Raw genomic sequence first — 21,404 nt, forward strand, 5'->3', positions numbered from 1 at the left:
GCACCAAGCGCCGCGAGCCCCGCCGCCACCGCGCACTGCGCAGCCGCGATGCGCCACCCGCTCGCCACGTGACCCTGGCCAGGTACCAAGGTAGGCACCTTGTGTCAGTGCAGGTGATGGAAGTACTAGGGACCAAAGATCTTATAGCAGAGCTATAATATCTTTGCTAGGGACTACCTGTCCTCCACACCTTGTGTCAGTGCAGGTGATGGAAGTACTAGGGACCAAAGATCTTATAGCAGAGCTATAATATCTTTGCGCCAGGGACTACCTGTCCTCCACACCTTGTGTCAGTGCAGGTGATGGAAGCGCCAGGGACTACCTGTCCTCCACACCTAGTGTCAGTGTAGGTGGTAGAGGCGTCAGGTACTATCTGCCATCCAGCACCTTGTGCAGGGCAGTGAAGACTTTCGGCTAGATGGTGTTTGAACTTGAGAACCTCAACTACAGAAGGTGGTTGAGGCCAGTTCATTGGCTATATTTAAGAGGGAGTTAGATGTGGCCCTTGTGGCTAACAAGGGATCAGGGGGTATGGAGAGAAGGCAGGTACAGGATACTGAGTTGGATGATCAGCCATGATCATATTGAATGGCGGTGCAGGCTCGAAGGGCCGAATGGCCTACTCCTGCGCGTATTTTCTATGTTTCTATGTAACCAGGGATAATAGATAACAGACTGATTCCTGGGATGTCAGGACTGTCTTATGAAGAAAGACTGGATAGACTTGGTTTATACTCTCTAGAATTTAGAAGATTGAGAGGGGATCTTATAGAAACTTACAAAATTCTTAAGGGGTTGGACAGGCTAGATGCAGGAAGATTGTTCCCGATGTTAGGGAAGTCCAGGACAAGGGGTCACAGCTTAAGGATAAAGGGGAAATCCTTTAAAACCGAGATGAGAATAACTTTTTTCACGCAGAGAGTGGTGAATCTCTGGAACTCTCTGCCACAGAGGGTAGTTGAGGCCAGTTCATTGGCTATATTTAAGAGGGAGTTAGATGTGGCCCTTGTGGCTAAGGGGATCAGGGGGTATGGAGAGAAGGCAGGTACGGGATACTGAGTTGGATGATCAGCCATGATCATATTGAATGGCGGTGCAGGCTCGAAGGGCCGAATGGCCTACTCCTGCACCTAATTTCTATGTTTCTATGTTTCTATGTAATACAGTTGCATGCTCATTACACACTCTCTCTTTGGTTTATGTTGATATTTATGCTTCTCAAGAGACTCCTCCTACTTTATTCGTTTCCCAACCCTGCTTAACTTTTCCCAATAGATAAAACTTGAAGACTTCTCGAAGGTGGTGTTTATTGCACGAGAAATGGAGTATAAAAACAGTGAAGCTTGATGCAGCTTTCTAGGCTTTGGTTCTGGTTAAATTGCACCCGGAATACTGTGCAGTTTACATCCCCATATTTAAGGTTAGTATGATTTGACTGACTAGCATTGCAGACATGTCACTGTTTGCACACGTTAAATACTTACATTAACTAATTAATAAATAGAGGCAATGCAGGAAAGGTTCACTGGCTTGATGCTCGTTGAAAGGATTGATGAATAAAAGAAAGGTTGAGTAAATTGGGCCTATAGCCAATTACATTTAGAAGAATGAAAGCCAAGGTGATCTCATTGAAGCATATACAATTCTGAGAGTTTACAGGATGGATAGTGAGAGAATATTTACACATTGCACATTTTAGGTCAGTACTTTGGTGTTGAGTTATTGGTCAGTAACTTTACATCAGAGGTTTTCTGATTCTCACGAGGAATGTTACCTGTATATTGATAAAACTTTGTTTTATCATGAATTCTACTTTAATGTTATTCAACGGGCCATGTGGTTGTTTAAAGACATGACGAGTCAGTTGAAGGCAGTTTTTTGTTATAACAACCTGTACTTGGACGTCTTTAAATTATGATGGAGACATGCCTTGCATTTGCAAAGCAAAAAAATGGATATATATTCTTGGGGAAAGTTATATTATCCCTGGCTGGTTTCTAGTTTTAGTCTCCATGGTTACAAGATTAATCATTTCAAGATGGCGGCCGAGGTCGCGGGTCAGCACGTGACCCGGTCGCCATTTTGTGATGCTGCAACGGGCAGGGGCTGTTGTGGGCTGTATTTTACGGCTGGACCGAACGAAAGGACTAGCAATTATCCACAAATGGAAATACTCCAAAAGGAGCGAGGCAAATTTGAGACAGGGGTGGAGGAAAAAGTTTGCAATAAACTATGGTGGACTGCATCACCCAGCATGCCCGGCGCTGTTGTTTAGCCAGGGGTCGGCTGGCCCGCGCAGGCGCATTTCGGAGGAAGCCTCTGACAGCTGGTTCAAGATGGTTTAGAGCAGTTTTACTGCAGAGCGCACGTCGTGATCTTTGTTCCTGTCACATTCGCCCCAATTGTGCAGAAACCACCCCCTTTCAGGTAAAGAAACCTTAACTGAATTGTCCAAAAGGCAAAATATAACCTTCTCAATGTTGCCAAACAGCCTTCAGTCTCTTCTGCTTGCGATGGTTTGTTGGGTGTCAACAGTCTTCACTCATCTCAAGGTTTTGACACTGACTGCATGTTTGTTATGCTTTTCCATGCATCTGAATTGTTTACTGATTATTTAAGTGTATGGATTTTTGTTTAAAATTAGAATTACTTTGAAAAAACTTTTACATAAAATAATAATGATTCTTGAAAATCAAAACCCATTAAGTTCCCGAAAGTATAACTATCAAATGTACTGCCATGCACTTTGCTAAAAGGAATAAAGGCATAGACTGTTTACTAAATGGGAAGAGTGGTGCAGAATTCCCAAAAGATTAATTTGCAAGTGAGTCTGCAATAAGGAAAGCAAATCCAATGTTAGTATTAATTTCTAGAGGACTAGAATCTAAAAGAAATGATGTAATGCTGAGGCTTTATAAGGTGCTGGTGAGAACACATCTTAAATATTGTCAGCAGTTTTGGGGAGGAGGGTTGTGCTGGTGATGGGGAGTGGCCAGAGGAGTCTTACGCAAATGATCCTGGGCATGATTGGGTTAACTTGTGGAGCAATTGATGGCTCTGGGCCTGTACTCGCTGTCGATTCGAAGGATGAGGGGGGGAATCTAATTGAAACCTATCCAATAATGAAAGGCCTAGATAGACTGGACGTGGAGTGGATGTTTCCAGTAGTGGGCGAGTCTAGGACTAGAAGGCAAAGCCTCAGAATAAAAAGATGTACCTTTAGAATGGAGCTGAGGTGGAATTACTTTAGCTAGAGGGTGGTTAATCAGTGGAATTCATTGCCACAAATGTTGGTGAGAACAAATTGCTGGGTATTTTTAAAGTGGAGATTTATAGGTTATTGATTACGGTGAGAAGACAGAAGGATTGGGTTGAGAGGGAGAAATAGAGCAGACATGATTGAATGGTGGTGGGCCGAATAGTCGAATTCTGCTCCTACATTTTATGAATTGGCACTGTCGATAAAATGTTTGTGTCTGCAGAACAAGGAAATCATGGTCAGTCAATTTGCAAGTCATCTGCCTAAAAATATTTCTGCACAGCTCAGTTGAGAGAATAGATTTGTTTATTGTGGAGATTACTTTGAGAGGAAGCCGACAGAATCCTCTGCACTTCTCTTTAAAATAACTATAAATTGGTTATTTTTGTTCCCTCGTTTATTTCTTAACCGTTAATCTAACCCACGTTTCTTTGGAATCGAACTTATTGGGATTTGCTTCGGGACGATTTTCTTTTTGTCAAATATGTTTTTAATCGGACATTTTATGAAAAGCACCCTATAAAATGTCAGATTTTTTTTCTGGTCATGACAATAATTCTCATCTGCAAGCACGTTGGTGCTGTTGTTAAAGTGTGGATACATTTGAAAGAATGATTTTCTTTCCTGTCACTCTCAATTGCTGTCAGTCCCAATTGAGCATCCATTCACCAGTCACTCAGTGTTGAGCCAAACCTTACCTTTCCATTACCTGGGCTTATTGCTAAGCTTCTAAATAAACATTATATTGCTTTATTGCCCCAAGTACAATGTGGCTGCCCGTATGAAGAAGGGTCTTGACCCGAAATGTCGCCCATTCCTTCTCTCCAGATATGCTGCCTGTCCCGCTGAGTTGCTCCAGAATTTTGTGTCTACCTACGATATAGACCTTGTGATATTGATGTAGCTGTGTTTGTTCTAGTTTATGGCGTCAATGGAAAGTGGACGAGTTTACATTAATTAATTAAAATCCTTACTTTTACAGGAATTAATAGTCCTTGGCATTCAAAATCTCTCAAAACATTCATGGAACTAGGGACTGTCTTTGTGACATTTTGAGCAACAGCGGGAAAAAAATAGAAAATAATGACAAGTTAGATGTGCAGGCTAGGAAATAACAACAAATACCATGGATATACTTAATTGAGCCATGGTAAACTGCATCTCTGTGTGGGGAACTATTAATATTGTGCTATACCTCCCTCAGGAGTATTTGATGGTACAATGTGAGATGTGTTTAGAACTATAGTGGTATAATTGGAAAAGAACAGTCCAATTAGGCTCCTCCCGCGAACTCTTTTCTCTGCAATTCCCTTGTGCCTTTCTCTATTTCCCCCCTCTTTTTAAGGTTACTATTGAATGCACTAAATGTGTTATCTTTTGATTCTGTTTAAACTGTGCTGTATCCTAAGTGGCTAACAGAACAGTATTAAGCATATCTATTGCAAACAGGAAGAATAACTCACTTTTGTCTTTTTTAAAGATATGCAAGACCATTTTTCTGAACACAGCAAGAAAATTCTTAATGCATTGAACAAACAAAGGGAAGATGGTAAATTTTGTGATGTATCTCTGGACCTAGGAGGCTACTGTTTGAACGCACATCGCAGTATCCTGGCTTGCTGTAGTAATTTCTTCCACAATATCTATGGAACTGGCACGTCTAGTGAAATCAACCTTCCTGAGAGTTGCTCTGGCGTTTTGGGCCTTCTGTTTGACTTTATATACACAGGCGAACTTCATTTGACGCAAACAAATGTTTCCAAGGTGCTAAATGCAGCAGAGGAACTCTCAATCCCTGATGCAGTTCAAGCTTGTCACCATTATCAGCAGAAGTTTGCAGATGATGAGAGGAAGAGTGATGAGCCCGTGTGTGACCAACAAACAGATGGATGTGGACCAGTGACGGCACCAGTGGACACTACAACACAAACGGGAGAAATCAAAGTTCTCGAGGAACTAATCACAAAGAGTGATTTTGGACAATTTGGCAAAAGGAGTACCAGGTGCAACAAGAAACATCCATTTGAGTTGCGCACTAACAAACAGAATGACAAAATAAAATCACTTGGTGTTCAGAAAAGATCTAGAGATTCCTCGAAATCCCACAGAAGCCCAAGTTCTAAACAGTCGAAGAAAGCCAAAGAAAGTAACTCGGAAGACAGCAGTGAGGAGAACAGTGTGGAGAGTACCAGTGACCCGAGCATGGACATAATTAAAGTGGAAGACGATGAGGAAAGTATGAACAAGAGTGAACTGGACCATGATTACATTCCATCTAGACACAATTGTAAGAGACCGAGAAAAGCTGGCGTGCTGGAAAACACCACGTTAGTGGCGAGCACACCCAAGCGCAATGCCCCGGACCCGTCAAACAGAAAGAGCGAACCCATCGAGTGTCCAACGTGTCATAAGAAGTTCCTCAGCAAATATTACCTCAAAGTGCACAACAGGTAAATTCATGGGCTTCCTGGTCCATTTTTAGTCGTTAAAGTCATGAGCAATGTATATCTGTGGGTATTAATGCAATGCAATAACAATTGCAGATGGTGAGAATGATGTACAATCCATCTGTGTTTGGGGTTAAAATTGCTGGTCTGAAATTACTCCGAAGTATCCTTTTTTTTTTAAAGCAAAATAACGTGCTATAGAGAGATACTCTTATTCTGTTTTATATCTTTTGGAGAAGATGAAATCTTCACAAGAGAACCCAAGGCACATTTGGATGGGAGTAGAAGATGAGGGTGGAGAAGGGAGAAGCTTGACTAAGCAACACAGATGTGATGGTTGAATCTGAGCAAGCAATCTGAATTCTATCACCAGAGGATTAGTGCATGTAGCCCCAACATTCATCAGGCTGTTGAACACTACAAAACACTAACTATACTATGAACTGACTTGGTTGCACTAAGGACTTCGGGCTTTTTGCACTAGCATTGTTTTTTTTTTTAAATTTATTATTATTTTTTTTTGTTCATTATGTTATCTATAAGTATTGTGTTTACAAGCCTGTTAGTTTAGAGCTATAGTATGGAAAAAGGACCTTCAGTCCACCGGGTTCACACTGACCATCAATCACCGATTGATTCTATGATATCCCACTTTCTCATCCACTCGCTACACAATCGGGACAATTTACATAGGCCAATAAACCTACAAACCTGAGAAAACTATAGGAAACCCTTGTCGCACAGCGAGAACATGCAAACTGACATGGTCAGTATTCGAGATCAGGATCAAACTCGGGTCTCTGGTTCTGTGAGGCAGCAGCTCTACCAACTACGCTAATGTGCTGCTACTAGTAAGCATTTAATTCTTCCGTTGTCTGTACATATGTCAATTAAACACTTGTGACTCAAAATTGTGAAATGTTACACGTTGCTATCTCGGAATATAAATGGTAAACCTGAATCGTATTTCCACATATCTCGAAGGGCCGAATGGCCTACTCCTGCACCTATTGTCTATTGTCTATTCTGACCAATGGCTGTTAATTCCAATTTTCTTATATTCCATTCAATTTCTGCTGAATTGTTGATATTTGAGTCAAGGGCAGCATTTACTGCCCTTGAGAAAGTGTTGATAAGTCTCCTCCTTGAAGTACTTTGACCAGGAAACCCCCTAATTTTTATTAAGACTGCTAAAGGGAGTTTCATTGTATCTATAGCAGAGAATAGTAAAAGAGCTCCTATACTGTTTTTAAAATAATTGCAATGATATTGATTTTCCAGGAAAATTTAGTTGATGCCGGGGCAGAGCTGACGATGTCTGTTTAAACCAATAAGGCACAATATGGGCTTAATTATTCTGTTGCCTTGGCTTTTCTTTTTAATGTCAAAGTACTTTCAGAAATTCTGCAGTAGAGTGTCGTCACCTAGATATGCTCATTTGGATGATTATCCCGCTGAGTTTCTGTTGCTCTCATTAACTGGTCAAATGTCTTTGCCCTTGTACTCCTTGATGTTGTACTCCTTGGTGGTGGAATTTGTTGAGGTTGGGAGGAGCTTTAAGAGAACAACTGCAGTGCATTGTGTTGATAGTATGCATTCGGGCATACTGTACTGGTGGTGAAGAAAATAAATGATTGTAGCAGTTGCATGGTTTGTTAATCCTGATGGTGTTTAGTCCCACACGGAGTTCAAATTTCTTGGATATTTATGGTGCTGCACTTAGCTAGACAAATGGAAAGTAACCATCTTTATATTGCAGATTTTTGTGTATTTTATGATTGTATTCCTAATACTGAGGTGGCTTTTATTTAATATTGATAACTCTAAAACTAATTTCTAACGTGTTTTTAACCTTTAGAAAACACACAGGAGAGAAGCCCTTTAAATGCAGCAAGTGTGAAAAATGCTACTTCAGGAAAGAAAATCTGCTTAAACACGAGGCTAGGAATTGCATCAGCAGGACGGGAGTGGTATGGAATCCAGGTTTCTCAGTAACTTTTTCAATTGCAAGGATCTTTTTATTTTTACCTCATTTTGTCATCATATTTTAACATTCATGCATTTCTGGCACCAATTTGTTCTTGAAGTTCTTGCCTCTCCTGTTTATTGACTAATTTGTTTTAATGGTCCTATTAAATTTCTGCATTTAGTAACTAATACTGTGGTCATCTGGGGGAATAAACCCTATATTATAATTATCTGTTCTGATCGCGTTTAAAGTCTGAACAAATTGAAAGGAACAAGAATTAAAGAAATGGGGACTTTCATTTGTACTGCTTCATGTACAGTCTATTTATAGAAATTACTCTTTTAAAGTTTAGTCAGAAATATAGCAGCTACTACAAAGAGTAGTGTGATAATCACCAGAATTCTTTTTACTTTGAATGAACTATCGTTGCTGCCTCCACCATCACCCCTGGCAGTGTGTTCCAGGCTCCCACCACTCTGTGTAAAAAAATAACTTGCCCTACACATCTCCATTAGACCCCCCCCCCTTTCAGCCTATGCCCTCTCGTTTTGGGCATTTCCACCCTGGGGAAAAGGTTGTGACTGTCTACCCTGTTTATGCTTCTCTTAATTTAATCAAGTCTTCCCTCAACCTCCAATGTTGTTGAATCTTTTAGCAGCTAAAAAAGCAGACAGAATTTAAGCATAATGCTGTTATTAAAATATATTGTGCAACACTGGAGTCCTGGTGTAAACTCTGTACCTTAATCTCTGGGATGGGTTTCAGCCTCAGCCTTGCAAGTGGGCAAGCTATGTATTTGAGGTAAATTCTGTCTCCACTCTAAAAAGGCCATTTCAAGCTATATTGTAGGTTTTGTAAGTCTTGGGTATAACATTGAAATATCATGACTATATCTAGAAATCCTGTTCATGCATGCTTTGTGGTCTGGCCCCTTCGCCACTAAGATCTAATTTCAAATTCTGTCCTTGATTCCTGCAATGTCTGGATTTTGTGTATGTTCGGTGTAAACCAGCATCTGCAGTTCCTTCCCACACATCTTGAAAATTACTTGTTTAGCTCGGAAGTCTTTGAAATGTTTAAGATTTTGCAGGTGGCTTTATAAGGTGATAAGTGATAGGAGCAGAATCATAATGATAATAGTACTTTATTAGCCAAGTATGTTTTGCAACATACCAGGAATTTCATTTGCCATACAGACAACCAACAAAGAGCAACAAGGCACCCAAATAAATTTTTAACATAAACATCCACCAAAGTGACTCCTCCGCATTCCTCACTGTGATGGAAGGCAAATAAAGTTCAGTCTTCTTCCCTTCTTTGTCTCCCACGGTCGGGGCACTCGAGCCTTCCGTTGTCGGGGCAATCTTGGCTCCCACAACCGACGGTCGAGCCCTCCGCATCGGGGGGGGGGATCTCGACTCCCCTGCGACTTTGGAGCTTCCCGACATCAGTCTCTAACCGAGACTACGAGCGGCTCAATGTTGAAATCCGCAGGCCGGTTGGAGCGTCGATCCCAGGCAAGGGACCGCAGGCTCTGATGGTAAGTCCACTGCCTCGCGGTGGGGCTCAAAGTCAGTCTTGAGCAAGGCTGCCAGCTCCATGATGTTAGGTCGCAGACTGACCGGAGATACGATCTGGAAAACAGTTGCATCTCCGGCAAGGTAAGAGATTGAAAAAAGTTTCCATCGACCCCCTTCCCACCCTCCCACATAAAACAAACCAGAGAACATTAACATATACTTTTAAAACACTAAAAATAACAAAAAAGACAAAAGACAGACAGACTGTTGGCGAGGCTGACGGCGCCACCCGGTGGACACTTCAAAGAATTAGGCCATTCGGCCCATGAAGTCTTCTCTGTATATTAATCATGACTGATCTATCTCCCTCGTAATCCCATTCTCTTGCCTTCTCTCCCATAACCCCTGACATTAAGCATCTATCTATTTCTGCCTTAGAAATATCCATTGGCCTCCACACCCTTCTGTAGCAAAGAATTCCACAGATTCACCACCCTCTGACTCAAGAAATTCATCCACATCTTCTTCCTAAAAGAAAGTCCTTTAATTCTGGGGCAATGACCTCTAGTCCTCGACTCTCCCATTAGTGGAAACATCCTCTCCACATCCACTCTATCCAAGCCTTTCACTATTCGATACATATCAATGAGGTCCCCCCTCATTCTTCTAAACTCCAGCGAGTACAGGCTCAGTGCTGTCAAACGCTCATCATATGTTGATCCATTTTATAAGTTTGAGTCTTTTATCTACAATTCTATACAAAGGCTCATTGCTGCAGCCCACCTTGTGTTGTGTTGTGTTCTGCCTCTGGCATTTGTCCTTGTCTACATCAGTTGCAGAAATCCTCAAACTTGCTTTTGACTGAACCTACCATCATCTGTAAACTCCTTGCAAGTGCCCATTCTATCCATGCTGTATTCTGTTAGGAAGTTACGGCAACTTGAAGGCAATGTACAAACTGGCCTCTTGGGCATCTTCTTTCTTTATACAGATATAATTCTGACCACAATCTTAAATGCTTTACTTCCCCACAGGTTTACACTTGTCCTGAATGTAACCAAACATTTAAAGGAAGGTTTGAGCTAAGGAACCACCTGGTATCTCACACAGGTGAGATGCCCTTCAAGGTAGGTCCTTATTATTTTCAGGCTGACTGATTTGCACTGAGTTAACGGATCTCAGCTGAGTTCGCTTCTGGAGCTACAATTAAGCCTGAGTTAGACAAGGAGGAAGGGTGTGTGGGAAAAAAGCTTAATGCTAAAACGTTGATATGTAGTACACAAGGTAAATTATTTAGGACTAAGTTTTTGGAATCAAACTGGAAAAAGGCCTCTGGCTCCCAAAACTTAAGACAATTATTATTCTTTGCTTTTTATCATACAAACCAAATTCAATCCAACTTGTTACTGCCCCTTGGATCCCCTGAGCTTTCTCATTAAAGATCAGTTTGCCACGTGGAAAAATAAAATAAAAATTATCCTTCTGATGTGGGAAATTGGAAATAATATTAGACAATTCTGGGAACGCTCAGAAGGTAGGCAGCAGTTGTGAAAAGTGAATTAACATTGCAGGCCAAGACTATCAGAACTGGAAAAGAGGGAACGTACGTTAGTTTAAAGTTGCTGGGAAAGTGGTGGAGGAATAGACAGGACGAAAGTTATATGCCTGTGTCACTATTAGCAGGACTGTGGGACATGCCCAGCAGCTTGGGCTATGCAAATCCAGGGAGAAAAAATTAGCTAAAATCACAGCTGGATGTGAAGCAGAACTAACAGTTCAAGGTCGCAAAGTCCCGCGGCCATTCCAAGCTGCGCGGGGCGATGCTGTAAGGCCCCGCTCAGGTGCTCTTCAACCCCGCAACTCGGGCGGGAGAAGTCGCCGTTGTGGAAACCCCGAAAAGCGGTCTCCCAGCAGGGACCCGCGGGCTCCCGGTGCCGCCGTCCGCCAGACCCGCAGTTGCAGCCTCCGAATCTCCGAAGGTCGGGTGGCAGCAGCGCTCCACCACCGCTCCACCTGCTCCGGACTCGGCCAGCCCCGTGACGGTGAGTAGTCGGCAGCTCCGCAGCTAGAACCCCAGGTCGTACCTGTTGGAGGCCGCTCCACGTTGCAGCCCCAACGACACGGAGACCCGACAAAGAAAAGGTCGGGTCTCCCGTGCAGGGGAAAGATTTTAAAGTTACCCCCACCCCCCCACACACATACCCCAAGCGATCGCCCAATCTACATCTCCGTTGTAGAGGGACCACATTGGGAACACTGAATGCTATAAAATAAGATTGGGAAAATGTCCACATGAATCATTGCTTCAGCTGAAATGATTGTTTGCGTCTTTGAGTGTGTGGAGAGAAGAGGTGAAAGGACATGTTTCGCATTTCCTGTGTGGGAAAGTGCCAAGAGATGAGTGGTTGGTGGAGACGGAAGAGCAGAGAGAGAGATCAAAGAGTCTCGAGGAAGTGATCCTTTTGAAATGCTGACATGTGTCTGGGAAGTGAAATCTCGTTGGAGCTGATGAAAATTGTGAAGGGTGACTCATTGATTGCAGAGACCAGTGGGATGAAAATTAAGATCCAGGGCAATTCCATTTGACATGTGGATTTTGCCAACATCTTCATGTGTAACATCGGTATTGTTTTGTGCTATACTCTAGCCTCCTTGATATCTGCTCAAAACTTAATCGTATTAGTTCGAATCTGAATCTGAATCTAGACACAATGCTCATGTACTGTAGATCCATGCTGATGATCCTTGATTAATCTATTCAGTGTTTTCAGGGACTTTCCCACTACTGAAGTTGGATTGTGGCAAGCAAATACTCTGTCAAACCCTTTCCCATCTTTTTTCCAAACAATGGTGCAGTAGTTCTCCTGGTTTCTGACGCCTTGCCCATGTCCAGAGACATTTGAAAATGGTCCGAACCTTTTATTTCTTCCCATTTCGTAGTGGTCTGGGATGCATTTAGTTCTGGCCTTGTGATTTGTGTCTACTTTCAAAGAATTAAATCCCTTGCAGTTTTGTCATTTGCCAAGTTTATCCGATACAATATCTTAACTCTCCTATTCCATTACTAGACTATCTGCATTGTTTCATTTTATGAGGACACACACATAGTATTCATTGAGAATGATACCCACTTTCCACCACCAGAGAGGTACCTTCTTTGGTTCCTAGTAGGTCCTAGTCTTTCCTTAGTTTTTATTTTACTCATGTATTCTTTTGATATTTCTATTACCAACTATATTATGATCTCTTGCAGTTTTTCTTTCTATTTTAATCTCAGTGGTTTTATTCTCCATGGTTTTATGCTGTATAAGTTTCCCTATCTTTTGCTTCCTCCTGCTTTTGTTCTACATCCAGGGAACTTGATTTAGGGGGGGGGGGGGGGGGGGGGGGGGGGGGGGGGGGGGGGGGAGATGCGGGAGGCGGAGTTAACATTCCAGTGTTCTATATCCCCCAGTTATAACAATGTTTAGATCTTCTCTTCAACCCTCCCCATCTGATACCCAGGCCATGTTTGATGTCCACCTTTTGCAAATTCTGATGACAGGTTTCATTGGAAGCTCTTTGCACAGCTTGCTGCCTAAGCTGCTGGGTATTTTCAGTATTTATTTTGGATTTCTAAGATTTTGGATTTGGAAGATCCAGTCCCTTTTCCTCTTTTCCCTGAACCCAAATACTTCTGCTTGAATAGGACCCATTGCTCTGATCTTGATTCTAGTTTAGTTTAGAGAAACCGCACGGAAACAGGCCTTTCGGCCCACCGAGTCCGTGCAGACCAGGAGTTTTTGGAATGTGGGAGGAAACCAAAGATTTTGGAGAAAACCCGTGCAGGTCACGGGGAGAATGTACAAACTCTGTACAGACAGCACCCATAGTCAGGATTGAATTTGGCCCTAGGCAGTAGCTCTACCACTACACTACCGTGTTGCTCATTCTCCTTCATATAATCGTTTACACTCCTCTAGTTACATTACATCTCGGTAGAATTATTTTGCCTTTGATCTAAAAGAGCAATTCAGAATCATGGCATTTTCCCAATACCCTGTTCTCCTGACTAGCTTTAACCCCAGACTTTGCATTGCAATTCATTCCAGTGCTAGCTGCATATTATTTGCTCAGAATGCACTTCTAAGAATTGTGGAGCGTTTTAAAAATATTACTTTTCTAATTTACACTGATTAATGGAAGTTCCTCTACCACTGTTTATTTTGCAATTCTCAGAAACTTCCTTCACATTTGATCTTCTGCTTCTGACTGTGTAAGTGCATTTACAGGAGTATCATTTATCATTTGCTTTTCAGTTCAATTAATATTGCTTCATTGGACATAATTTTCCTGCTCGCATGTAGAAGTGTTTCTTCAGCTTGTATCTTATTTTTGTGAACCCTCCCCTGAATGTTGAACTGCCACCGGTGTATCGGTAAATCGGTTGACCCTTCTCGGGGGTTCCTGTACTTCTGCCTGGACTCCCTCATAGTGAAATATATAAATATCTCAAGTACATGTAGTTAAATACATAAATACTTTTTTGTTCCATTTTCTAACCTTGGTTTCCTCTGCCTTCAAAACATGGCCCATATTTTTTTGTTTTTCATTTGCATCTTTGATTCCTCTTCTTCTGAATCTGTTTGGGTTCAGTTCTCCCTCAACCTCCTTTCCAAGCAAGTGAGCAGTTCTCTGGTCTAAGGAGAACAGGCACACGGAGAAGCTAACATCAACATTTCATTATCCCCGTTACCTTTACAGCAAATTGGTTCTGCACTCCTTCCAAAGCATTGGCATCTTTAAAATGACCAGAGTTGACCTTATTACTGCAGTAGGAGTCCAACCAGTTTTTAAAGAGTTATTACATTATTTACTGAATGGTAATAGAAATTCCAAAGAACATGCCTAGTATAGACAGTTGATGCAGGGATAATGTGAATATGTACTGCAGGAACCAAACACTATTGGGCTGTAGCTGTGATCACTGTGCCACAAATGTTTAGCACAGAGATCCCACACTGCCATTCCTGATGTTGGAAACATGTTTTTTAATACAGGTAACACCTCCCTGCAACTCTGATTTTCTGCATGTTTTAACCCTTCTAGTGCCCCTCATGTCCTCAGCAATTCATGCAGAAGAAAGACATGCAGAGTCATATGATTAAATCTCACGGCGCACCAAAACCATTCCCGGTGAGTAAAAAAAAGTAAGTTTAACATTATATTCTCTCGCTAGCAAACGAGAGCCCCACAAACAAGGTACTCTTGATAAAGGCAAACCTGGATAGCATCATCATGAGATGAATAGCAAACTGAAGTAGGATGGGTACAAGAAAATGAAAAAGGGATGGATAAATAGGAGAGGTGTAAATGCTGGTAGGACAGGAATGGGCACTACCACGAAGCACTTTTTTTTCCTTGCTCTGTCCCTCAGTCAAGGGTGATTAGATGTGGATTCCGAGGTGGCCTTGCTTTCTTTGGTCTGATCTTCCAGAGGTTTGACCCAATGACCACAACAGACCAATTCCAATTGGAAATAATTTGCTAATTGTGGGGCACCTGGAGTTGACACCTGGAGTTCCCCATTCATTTGCTGCCCTGAGATTTTTTAATTCTAGTGTGTAACATTTGAACAATGCTGGTAAATGCATTTCTATTGCTGAAGGGCATGCTGGAGTTATGGCACTTGGCAACTACACGGCACCACTGGTGAGTTTGATTTTTAGATTGTGAAATGAGAGGGTTCCAAATGGAGGGATCCGCGAAGAGGAGATTCATCAAATATCACAAAGGATTCGCAAAGAATATCAAGGGTTCATTTAGTAAATCCATCACCAGCTTGCTTCAATTTTTGGTTTGTATTGATTGAGCAAATAGCAGCCCAGGGAAACCAGATAGGTGTGAGGGTCGATCTTAGTGATCCGATGCTTGGAGTTTGATTACTACTCGGTGATCTTGCTGGAAAATACATAGATGTTCAGCAGTGGGCATAACCGGGATAGTTCAAAATGCTTTTGTGTGCTTGGTATAAATATCATGTGGAGAATGGTCCCTTGTCCTCAACTGCTCACTGTAACCCAGTCTGAGTCATTGATCACTCACTGTGAATCTGTCATCTTGTGTGATTCTGTCTCTCTCTATGACACGGTAACACCCTCCCCGCTACTGCAAAGATGGATTGGTAAACAACTAACGTGTAGTGTGTCTTGATTTTCAGTGTCCTGCTTGTTCCAAATGCTTCCTCTCCCGCACCGACTTACATCAGCACGAGTTGTCCAGACACCAGGGAGAGAAGCTGTTTGTGTGTGAGGAGTGTGGTCACAGGGCTTCCACCCGCCATGGCCTGCAGATGCACATAAAGTCCAAGCACAGGTACAGTTCGTGTGCAGCGGCTTCCCATTACTTAACCAGCGAGGGGTGCACGTGGGTGAGTTCAGCACAGCACCTCATTTAGCTAACATTTTGAAATGCTGGGAGCTGGGAAGATCAAATGGTCCAAATGAATAAGTCTGATGAAGATGTCTTGACCCAAATGTCACCCATTCCTTTTCTCCAGAGATGCTGCCTGACCCGCTGACTTACTCCAGCATTGTCTGTCTATCTTCAGTGTAAAACAGCATCTGCAGTTCCTTGTTACACAAATTAATAGTTCAGCCGTCAATGTGAACTTAACAGAATAAAACATTAGAAAACAAAATAGTGAGCTATTCCAGTAAAATCAATATCTTTGAAACGGGTTGGGTTTGCAGAGAATCATGGGGCATTTATGGAGAGATTTTGGATGGACTGGGCAATGACTCAAAATTAATTGTAATTAGCTGGTGACCTGAGAGAAATGAATGGATAGAGACCTTTCCCAAATGTAAGCTTTCTATTGTTAAAATGTATCTTTTGTACTAGGTTCAAAAACTAGGCCTGTGCAAATTAATTTACATACGACTGAATTTTACTATTTTTTTTAAATCAAAAGATGCACTGGTACACCCTTAGTTAGCTCACTTGTTCGTACACCTTAGTCTCCTATACCTAGGGAGCAGGAACAGTGTGTCCCATTACAACCACATAGCCAGCATATCTACTGCATGTGATTGAGAGACTAATAAATAAGACATCACAAAAGTCAACTGCCAGGCTGATTTAGATGCTCCAGTTCCTTAATTACACATTTTCAACAGTGAAACAAATTATTTTTCTAATATTTGGCAATAACGCAGGATTATGTTTCTGGTTCCTGTTTGTACAATTGGTGGATACGAGATGAGCAGCAAAATATCACTGGCCCAGCATAGTGATAATTACAAACTGATACAGTTACTCCAGGCCTGTCAGAGTTTCATTACAATTTCAAAACAATTTTAATGTTAAGGTAAAATTCTGATAAGAACCAGCAGATAGATGTGCAGTGTGTCTGGGATTCACCAGATGAAAGTAATGAGAGCAGTGACTTTCAGGGGGTGGGGGGAGGGGAGGGAGGAGGAATGACTGCAACAATGGAAGTTGTCGACTCATAAAGAAAGAGTCCAGGAGTGGGACTAACTGGACAGGTCTTTAAGAGCGAGTAGGCACTGGTACGATGGCTACATGATTCTGAACTGTCAATTGTGTGATTAAAGGCCATTGCTCTTCTTTCTAAAGTTTGTTTTTCCACTGCTCCTGTGTCTCTGATTTGTTGAGGTTTAGGAAGGGGATTAATGGTTGCTGGCCAGTCTCGAGCTGCGTGGAGCAATTACTTAAATCATCTCAACTGCAAAATATAGCAACCAATCTTTTTTAATAAAAACATTTCCATGGATGTTTCTTTTAAAATATTTTAAACTATTATCCAAGTGTCATCAGTGTCATAAAGAAGGGAAAAGTGGTAGTTGGTTGTGCCACACACAGCCAAATGTTTTAGTGCCATTGGTTGCAGTAGGAGAGGGATTGGTGGAGAAGGTTAACATTCACTTTATTTTTGCACTGGTGTTACAGGAATGAACGGCCATACATTTGTGAATTCTGTGACCGTGGGTTCACCCAGAAGGGCAATCTGAATGTGCATTTGCGGACGCATACAGGGGAGAAACCATTCCAATGTCATTTGTGTGGGAAGACTTTCAGGATCCAAGGTGAGTGCCTCGTGGGTCGTGAGGAGCCCAACTTAGATCCTGTGTCCCAAACGAAGGATCCCACGGCAGCAGGGTGGATAGATTCATCAGCCGGTACTACAGTAAGGCAATTCTAGTCCTGGTGCTCCAAGCTGGTTAGGTACCTCGGCCACTCTTGAGTGCAGCAAAGAATCGGTTCTGCTGGACTGGAAAGGAGAGGGGTCAGCTGGGGCTTCTGCTCTCAAGTAATTTAAAAAAAAAGACACAAAGTGCTGGAGTGACTCAACAGGTCAGGCAGTATTCCTGGAGAACATGGATAGGTGATATTTCAGGTCAGGATCTTTCTGAAGAATAAGGGTCCTGTCCTGGAACGTCACCTCATGTTCTCCAGGGATGCTGCCTGACCCACTACATTATTCCAGTACAGTACTTCCTTTTTTTTTTTTTAAGGTAAACCAGCATTTGCAGTTCCTTGTTTCTACCACTCACTCAATGATTACTGAAGACTGGGCTGTGAGATGCCTTCCACAGTTGAATAACAGCCAATGCCATTAAAAAGTATTACTAAGATGTTAAATCTAGCTGGTCCAGAGTCCTTTTTAGAAATGCTTACTTGAGATATACAACTCCTCCTACAGCAATGGAACTGCTTTCTTTAGTGGATTTCAACAGTTCCAGATGAATGTCCACTTCCACCTCTGGGCATCCCATCCAGTGGCAGACAGTGGAAGATATCTTTACCAGTGTCCTTGTCCCAAGCATGAATAAGACAATGGTTTTATGGAGTATCTAGGAGAGTGCTGTAGGAAGACCAAGTGAATTTAGGGTATGTGATTTTTGATCCTGAAATTTGGAAAGTAATCCCCATTTTGTACTGTATTAACAATCTCCTATCTTCACCAGCGAGTCTGGACAAACACAATAGGACCCACACGGGTGAGCGGCCGTTTGGCTGTGAGATCTGTAACCGAAGGTTTACGGAGAGGGGACCTCTCCATCGTCACATGGCCAGCAAGCACCAGGAGGGTCGTCCGCACGACTGCAACATCTGTGGGAAGACCTTCAAAGGTAAAGCTGGTTGTGCTGGAATTAGAAGTTATTTGTTACGAGTTCTAGCCTTGCTCTGCTTTTTCATCCTCGCTCCAATCCCCAGGAATAGGATTAACCTCCAACACAGCAGCTAACATTAACACCAAAACAGGATAACTCCATTCTCTGTGTTTACTCTTCCTTCCCCACCATAACTTAACTGTCCAGGTGTGTTGCTGCACACACGATCGATTCCCCTCCTCAATACATCTGAAATTTGTCACTTTGGAGTGAAATTAGTGGGAAAGGGACTTGTATTCCAGGAATCGTGGGGAAAATTGGTTAGAAAGCCCCTCTCCGACTATTTTGTGATTGATTTCCCTCTTGCATTCAACCAAGGTCCAATATAGGTGGCTGTATGGCACTGATACAACTCTGTGTCGGCCATTTCCACACCATTCCAGAAAGAAGGCCAAATCTCTGGGGAATTCTGCTCTCGGGAAGGGTGTTGGGGTCGGTGTTGACATTCAGTTTTAAGATGTTCCATCTTTATTCCAGCCGTTGATCAGTTGCGTGTTCATGTCGGAAGACACAAAGGGGTGAGGAAGTTCGAGTGCAGTGAATGTGGTTACAAATTCACTCGACAGGTGAGTCTTCCTTGACTGCTGAGACACTTTAAAGTAGAACAGAGTTGTTCAAATGATTGTGTTTGTTCACTCCTGCATTGTGATTACCTGGCGAGGTGGTTGTGTTTAGGTAGAGAAGAGCCAAGCACTGCCAATCGAGTGAAACTCAGCGACTCCATTTCATAGCCTGAACCGTAGTACCTGTGCCGATTGGCACATCTATCGAAAGGGAAGTTGGCAAAGGTTGTGTGGGAGAAAGAAGAGGTGATAAGCTGAGATGGACTGGAGAGATTCATGTGGAGCATAAACCATAGATTTGTTCAGCTGACAGGTCAGCTTTTACCTGATCTATTTGATATAATTAACTCCATTTAACCTTGGTGCCTATTTAGCTACTCATTGGGAAGCAAGTGATCTAAGCAGATGTAGAAGCACACTTAGAAAATGGTGCAATAAAATGGGACACTGGCAGTATTTTAAAGGAAGACCTTTAAGAATTTTATTTTTCAAAACTCCAGTTCTGTTTGTCCTTTAGGTAGTTATGACGATAAACAAATGTATTTGGCCTTTATCACAAACTCCAAAACAACCTTTGGTAATTGAAAATTTAAAACTGCAGTTGCTGTGATTCCAAAACAGTGTTCAAAGCACTCAGGTCAGGCAGCATCCGTGGAAAGAGAAATGGTTAAAATTTTCAGATTGAAGATCCACAGGTTTGTGAATCCAGCATTTCCGTTTTTATTTCAGCACCTGCCCTCTCTCTCTCTCAACCCTGTGCATCCTCCCTGCCAAACCTCGTCTAGGCTGTTTCCCCACTTTTTGCTCTAATCTATTGCTGTCTTGGTCTTAAGCACTACTCACCTTAAACTGTCACATAATTATCCTAGTTATTAATATATGCCTAGTTAACTTTTAGCTAGTGTCCTAATGTCTTCCTGTGGTTCCATGTTGGTCTTTGTGTTTCTATGACCCACCTCAGGACCTGCTGCTATATTAAAGGCACTGTAAATATGGAGTAGATCCTTTGATATGCGACCAATGTTGATTTTTCTCAAACATAGGCTCACCTGAGGAGACACATGGACATACATGGGCGAGTGGAAAACTACAGTCCCCGTCAGAGGAGGCTTCGGAATCTTATCGTTCCTAATGAGAAAGAGGGAGACACGGAGGTGCTCGAAGCTCCTCAAGCAGACCAGCCATCCGTGGCTGCTGCTCCTCCTCCCACAGATGCAAAAGAGCTGACCAGTCAGAACACAGACACCAGAGAACTCTCTGTCCAGCGATTCCTGGACAATGGAAACTACCACCCAGAAGAGAATGTGATGTCAACGGCCAGTGAAACTGACACTTATGTAGAGGAGATTACCATCGTTGAGATATAGCGACCTGTTGCCCCAATATGAATCACCTTAAAATTAACTTCTTACGAAGCATGTAAATAAAATGATTTTATAAGTATTTGCTGACTGCCATTTCTACTCTTTCAGTAGCTTCATTCATCAGCAGTCTCTTCAGTAAAAAAAAAACTCCTTTTATACCTTAACTTAGGCATGTACTCCAGTCAAAAGTCAGGGAACTCTTCCATTTGAGGTGTCACTGTTAAAACACGAGGGCCCGGGCCCTTGCTAACAGTCCCAGCTAAACAGATTATTCATCTCAATAAGGAATATCACTGCATGTTAAAAAAAAAAAGTATCTTATATTGATTATAAAACACTTTTTGGTACAACCCATGAATAAATATTGTTGAAGTTTAAAATTGAAAAATACTGCAGTGCTGTGTGCCTCAAATCCCAGAAACAGCCTGACAATGCATGGACCTGCAGAGGTGCAGATGGGGAGAGTAATATCAGCCAATATTCAAAACAGACATAGTCATTAAACCAGCACTGAGAAATATGTTTTAATCTTTTAAGCTCTTGTAATTGCTGTCCATGCAAAATCATAGTTGACCAATGATTTATCATGGTTGCTCACAGCAGCACCACCATGTTCTTCCCCCCTCTTTATCTTTCCTGCCTTTACTTTCCCCCAACCTCAGACTCAACACCATTAATCTTGGCCTCATCTCCATCTATTAGCAGTGACTTTCTGCTGTGTAGAAATGTTTTTGAATTTCTTCAGAAATTTGTGGTTTAGGGGCCACGCTTCATTTTTCTTGTGAAGTTGAATGTTATCTGTTTAAGGTCTTGCAAATATAGCAGCAGATGCTTTTAGATAGAGGTTGCACCGGATTTGTCATTTAGAGATAGTGAATGAACATTGGTGCCATCTACTTGTCTCACCTTTGAACTGCAACATAAGCACAGGAAGCAAGCATGATGCCGTATAGAAATACAGAAACACTAGGAAATAATTAAATGGTTGGTTGTAGCAAAGCAGTATAAAGAGATACGCAACTCATTTCCTCAAAACTTGCAAGCTGCAATCAAGCGGTTGTGAGAAGAGCAGTACCTAAACATGAACAACAGTATGTAAAATAAGG

At 42.2% G+C, this 21,404-nt stretch overlaps 1 protein-coding gene across 1 annotated transcript; it reads left to right on the forward strand.

The window, feature by feature from the left end:
* The first annotated feature begins 2,084 nt into the window (after positions 1 to 2,084).
* Positions 2,085 to 20,376, forward strand: LOC129711592 (telomere zinc finger-associated protein-like). Its single transcript, XM_055659330.1, is given in 11 exon segments — positions 2,085 to 2,392; positions 2,395 to 2,427; positions 4,740 to 5,709; positions 7,565 to 7,676; positions 10,230 to 10,322; positions 14,284 to 14,370; positions 15,395 to 15,549; positions 17,146 to 17,282; positions 18,165 to 18,329; positions 18,849 to 18,937; positions 19,978 to 20,376. Coding segments are annotated over 11 exon segments (2,325 nt in total). The 5' UTR covers positions 2,085 to 2,232; the 3' UTR covers positions 20,302 to 20,376.
* Positions 20,377 to 21,404: the final 1,028 nt, after the last annotated feature.

The sequence above is a fragment of the Leucoraja erinacea genome, chromosome 30, assembly GCF_028641065.1.
Source record: "Leucoraja erinacea ecotype New England chromosome 30, Leri_hhj_1, whole genome shotgun sequence".
NCBI lineage: Eukaryota > Metazoa > Chordata > Chondrichthyes > Rajiformes > Rajidae > Leucoraja > Leucoraja erinaceus.